General features: G+C 40.7%; 1 protein-coding gene across 1 annotated transcript; it reads right to left on the reverse strand.

Moving 5' to 3' along the window:
- Positions 1-3,204: 3,204 nt before the first annotated feature.
- LOC115238612 (GSK-3-binding protein-like) lies at positions 3,205-4,249 on the reverse strand. The gene has a single exon (XM_029812583.1). It carries the CDS (start codon positions 4,162-4,164, stop codon positions 3,580-3,582), a length of 585 nt encoding a protein of 194 aa, XP_029668443.1. The 5' UTR covers positions 4,165-4,249; the 3' UTR covers positions 3,205-3,579.
- Between the last annotated feature and the right edge of the window lie 1,859 nt (positions 4,250-6,108).

Genomic DNA, 6,108 nt, shown 5'->3' on the forward strand with positions numbered 1-6,108 from the left:
GCGCTGCTCGTAATTAGCGGCAAAAAAAATTACGTCAATTTACCCGGAACAAACGGGATCTACGATATTTAAAATACGCCTTTAAAAAAGAGAGATAAAATAATATCGAAAATTATTTTCCACACGTGTTAAATCCTTTTTATATTAAAAAAATTGACGTGTTTCGAAAATGTATTGTCGAATGATTCATATAAAATAATAATATAAAGTTGTGAATTATTATATATAATTTTTTATATTCTGCTTCAAGTACGCTATGACAGCTAAAATTACGAGAATGAATTTGAATGATATCGCGCGATTCGGTTATCAGGCGGCGATTTTGCGTAAACGAAATGCGTGTATTCTACCGTGATTCGTTACCCGTCAGTTAAATGCCTTCGCGAATAGCGTGTTCTGCTATCGAGAGTCAATCGATTCACGCGCCGCCGCCGCTCGCGAACTTGATCGCGGAAAAACGTAACGCGTTGCTTTCGGAACCGCTCGGTTTCCGCTCCACGTTTTTTCTCGTTTTTCCGCACGCGCGAAAAAGTACTCCTCGCTGTCACGCGTCATGATACGAAAGTTCTATTCACTAGCTATGAATAGAGACGTTCGCTCGCGATATATCTATAATAAAGGAATATAAACAGCTCGCATTCTTTTGTAATATATATTAATTATTTCCGTCGATTTTTGTTGGCCTAGATTGTTGGTTGTGAGAAGATTTTTCTCGGTTATTCCGCGAGTTATACGCGCAATATTTTCGCAATTTCATAACAAGAAGAAATGTAATGTTGCATTAATTTTTTGGATATTAAACTTATGGTGAACTATTAAATCTAGGCATTTCCAGTTGAGCACTAATTATCGCAACAAATTCTTCAACCACAATATAATATTTAGATACTAATTCGATAATTGTGTCTATTCTTTGATTAATTCAGATTATTCGATTAATTCGACTGTTTGAATTTAAAAATTGAATTAGTTTTGTTTTTAGAAATCAATTTTTGTTCATTGTTCTTAGCTTCTTTTCTGTGGTTTCCGGATGTTTATCGGAAAAAACGCAAAGTTAGGAAGATTAATTCAATCGAGCTAATCAATTCGGAACGCAAAAAGATCATTTTCCTCATCTTCCTCTCTCGATGGTTCTAACGTTGGCTCTAATTTACAGAAACGCGATCACACGGCACGCGATGAAGATGGTTTCGTGTTTCTTGCACCTGCGAGCACCAGCAGTACCAGTCGCCGTCGTGCATACGCTTCAGGAATGCGTCGGGTTAACTATACAAGGTGTATCGAACCTATGCGTAAGTATTACATCTTCAAATAAAACTTAAAGTATAAATATTGTGTAAGCACAAAACAATTCTCAAATAAAAAAAAATATAAAAAATAAAAATATATGTATATATTATACTAAAAAAATCATCATTTTATCTTGGTTGAAATTTTACATTTAAGAACTCAAATAAAATAAGAAATTAAAATCTTTTCCCCTCGCTATTTTTTTATTATGCCAAGAATCAAATGAAGAACGAAAAAAAAAGTAGTAAAACATACCGCTTTATAATCTTGTAGATTCTATTCTAATATTTTTTTATCACAAGCCTTAATTAGTATGTGATATTGAATTCTTGCATAATAGAATTTTATCACTGAAAGACATTATTATATTTTAAATTCTCTTTACGATTCTAGATATCTAGAAGCTTAAATAGCTTCATAAATCTTAAACTCTGTATAGACTCTAGATTTTACTCCAATCCAAATTTTTAATTTTTTAAAACATGTTTCTTTCGCGAAAAATTTTGATCGCGAAGATCCTTGACGATATGAAGGAGCGCGAAACTTCCGAGACACCTTATGTACTCCAACGTCCAGATGTTAGTACGTCAAGCGATAAAAAAGAGATTCTCGCATCCAACTCGTTACGCGTTCCAGCGCAAATGGATATTAATTGCCGAGGCCATTGGAGAACTTGTTGGGTTAACCCTAACATGAATATGCAGGATTTTAAAAGACGAGGAAGTCGTCCTATCGCGCGTAACTTTGCAGTAACGTCGAAGTTGAAATTAATGCAAGGCATTCCGTGTACAGAGTGCGTGAGTAGTCCGTGCTCGCAATTAAACCGCGGTATCTCGAGAGAAGATAAACTAATATCCTCAAAATATATCAAAATGCTCCTCAAAATTAATAATAAACAATTCTAAAAAGACATATTGTTTGTGTTTTAAACAGAGTGGAATATTATTTTCTATCTTTCTAAAGCAACCATGACTCTTCCATATTTTCGAAATATATAAATAAGGTCATGCAAACTATAAAGCTATATTATGATGTCTAAAACACGATTGAAAGATTCAATTGCGACGAATTTAAAATCGATATTTCCATCACGAGCATTAAATAAAACGTCAACGAATATGCATTAGCGTTGAACGCCAACTGAGCTTGTGCAATTTACTGCAATATTGCTGTTCGAAGTCAATGTTAAGACCTTGCACTCCACGTGCACGCGTACATTATTATAGCATGCACGTGCGCATCGGAAGATTGTGAAACAGGGGGACGGAAAGGGGGGAAAGCATGACTGTGATTAGATTATCGCGCGTTTTTAGCATTCAAGTCTTTTCTTCCAAGTTTTAAACCTTCCCGTATATTCTTTGCTATACATACATGTTACACCTATTCCGTAAATCTCTCCAAGTTTCTTTGAGCAAAAATAAATAAATGGTGATCGAAAAGTGAAAAAAATCACAAAAATTATAATCAATTAAAATTACATGAAATATAAATTAACAATAACAATGATTTTAGCGATTTCCGTAAACAGAATAATCTGATTTGTAGATTACAAGAGGCATCTCTTTTCACAAAAGAAATTGTCTTCAATAGTAATAAATAATTGATAAAAAAAAACTCAATGAAACACTTAATATAAATGTATTAAATAAAATTTAAAATACATTTAATTAAAATGTATTTATTAGATATCGTAAAATTAAATCAATTGAAAACCTTAAGACTGGGAATGTCAAAAGTTAATTGGTTTTACGAGTGATATCTGTATAAGTGCTGTAAAAGCGTCGACTCGCACAATCGCTAAAAGTGCATCTTTAGCAAAGTTCACTATCTGCCTCATTCCCCCTTATATTCTTCTCTCTTTCTCTCTCTCTCTCTCTCTCTCTCTCTCTCTCTCTCTCTCTCTCTCTCGATCTCGGCCGAGGCATTACGAAGCGAGGTTTTAACGCGCAGCGCCGACAACGCAATGTATTTACAAACACGGCCATGTAAGGCGAGTTCTCGCCTAATTGTGTCTACGGTCGCGCTCGCGTTTCTCACCGCTACACGCTCACACGTTCACTCCCACGTTTTTTTTTCCGACAGAATGAAGGAAACGTGTTTTCCTTGCCCTTTCGCAGGTATCTCGAGCCACTTTTTAAATAATTTGTCCCAAATCACAAAAGAAAATGGATCATTTCGGAGAAATGTCTGTAGTTTTCAACAGAGTAGTATTCAAAGATGCCATTCACGGCGAGAACGAGAAAAAAACGTCAGAGAAGATTCTTTTCAAGCACTCCCGCTGGGGACGACTCACAGTTCCAGGGGCTCATACATCGGCGGTAGCGGCTCGTCCTCGGAATCGTAGAAATATGGTTTTCTACGGTAGCCGCCGTTGGACCGCTGCTCGTCGTCCTCGTCGTCCACTTCTTCGTCCTCATCCACCTCCGAGCTCGAGAGCTCGTCAAGGTTCGCCTGCAACCTCTTGACCGCCTCTTTGATGAGACCGCCCTCGCGCAATAACTCCTGCAGCACCTCATATGGATCATCGTCCACTCTATTCCTCTCGGTCCTCTTCAGGTGGCTGTGATAATGATGATGATGACCGCCGGTCACGTGATTCTGCTGTTGTTGATGGTGAGATTGGCTGCTGGATCGCAGGCCGCAAACCTCGCAACCGGCCGCCGGGTCCGCCCAGGAACGCGCCGGTATCCGGTACGGCGACGGCCGGCTGTTCTTATGGCTGACGCTGGACTTGGCCTTCAGGCTGGACAGCCGCAGATTCTCCTTGATCTGCGACACCAGCAGGTCGACGTCGCGCGTTAGGAATGTGTCCGCCTGCGCCGCGCCGTCCGGCATCACGCCGATCAGATACGTCGTCTCCTCGGCACTCGGCATTTTCTTGCAGTCTGTTTACGTTATAGCGAGAGCACGGATGTTTGCGCTGCAAGCTTACCACTGCTTTGTAGTAAATGTGCAATGGATACCTCTCTCTCTCTCTCTCTCTCTCTCTCTCTCTCTCTCTTTGTGTATTTTCCTAAGTCAGCTCAAGAGAATAAGTCGAGGTGCTTCAACCTCGTCCATTCGTGTACCGGGCGATAAATTCAATTTACAGGTCGATGAACTTGCTCGATGTTAAGGAAGGATAAGCCACTAATTAAGAACGCCGATAAAGTCCAACGCGAACTTTCGTGGCCTATTGATTGTGACGTTTGATTTTGATATCGCGCGAATACCGCTGGCCAGATCGTCTACGTCGGAACAAGTGCTGTTTCTCAACCTTTTCGGCAGCCAATGAGATGCTCCGAGAATATCGTCACTTTTTTCATATTTTATTTGAATATAAATTTATTCACAAGCTGAAGATTAATATTAAGAAATCCAATGTGTCAAAAATACGCGATTGAATTTTTGAGGAATACGTCGAGGCATTAATAATGTTTGAATAAAAATTTTATATTATTTCAAAACTAAAATTTTAATATAAAAATTTTAAAATATACTTTGAAAAAATGAAGTTTAATTAAATTTTTACTAAAGAAAAATTGACTCTAAATTTATCACGAAATACGCTTTGGAGTTTTGTAACAATTTAAAAATATTTTAATAATGATAATGATACCATTAATATATTATATATAAGATAAAGTGCTCGTTGCGTTTTTAAACGAATACTTTGTACATTCGGATGCAAGATTGAATGGAGCGGCGCGTGCTGCTTAAAGGTAGATAAATCAAGCAAACGACTTCACACGACAATACGTCATCCTGCTCGCCGCAGGAGTTGGACGAGGACTTCATCGTTCTCGCCATAATAAAAGTGTTTAAGATCCGGGGATTTCCGCGGCAACGCGAAGGAAAAATTATAGCTATTGGATTTTCTTCGCGAACGCAGAACGGAAAACGCGGGAAAAGTCATGATATTTTCTTCCGCGTGGCAAATTAAAACGGAAAAAAATCCGCTATGTACGTGATTGCCGTATATATCCCGGCGCCGGTCGCCCCCGCCCCGCCGCCCTGCATCAGCGGTATGGACACGCTCATGGACACCCGCGAGTGTCGGCTGGGCCCAACCACTGCCATCAAAGCACTTGCTGGCCCGGCCACCCCCTCCCCCACTTCACGGCCCCCTCGCCACCACGATGAAGCGAGCCACCGTTATTATTGTTGTTTGCGTCGCGTTTGCGCGATCGACGGGCGGAATCGATCGATGAAATCGATGGAAACGATATCTCACGCGATCAGCATAATTTTTTTCCTGCTTTCTCCGTCTCTCTTCTCTTGCCTCGTCGAAGGGGAGTACTGTCACTCTGTATTGCTTTTTCTTTCCCGTTCGCGCTCGGATCAGCTGTGCGCCTCCACTTTCGCGGGAAGGAGAAAAATGCGCGCGGAAAAACGTCGCGTCCCTTTATCGGCTCTTTCTTTATCCGTCGTTTACACCGTTGACAAGGACACCTGTATTATTGTTGTTCCTGTTCGACCTTTGATTCTGCGTTTGACGAGCCCCCTCCTCCGCGTGTGCCCTTGATTAATATACGTATATATATAATATATCCCCTCTCGTCACGAACGCGACAGCGAACGGCACTTAACGCGCTCGGCGATACTTAGGTTATGTTTGACGCACGCATGCATGCATGCATGCACGTACGCACGCACGTACGTACGTAAGTACGCATATACGCGCACACACATACACACACACACACCATCCACCGTTGCACTATATGTACATACTCTCCAATCACGGCCCGCCCCACCACTCTCGCCGTCTCGTCGCGCGTCCGTCAATTGCACTCGGCGGCGGACCTCATAACAGCGTTACGGGGGGGGGGGGGGGGG

The sequence above is a fragment of the Formica exsecta genome, unplaced genomic scaffold, assembly GCF_003651465.1.
Source record: "Formica exsecta isolate Colony F162 unplaced genomic scaffold, ASM365146v1 scaffold352, whole genome shotgun sequence".
In the NCBI taxonomy this organism is placed as follows: domain Eukaryota; kingdom Metazoa; phylum Arthropoda; class Insecta; order Hymenoptera; family Formicidae; genus Formica; species Formica exsecta.

What these genes read in the sequence shown, in the direction of transcription:
- LOC115238612 (XM_029812583.1), bottom strand. Translation starts at nt 4,164, where the DNA reads ATGCCGAGTGCCGAGGAGACGACGTATCTGATCGGCGTGATGCCGGAC.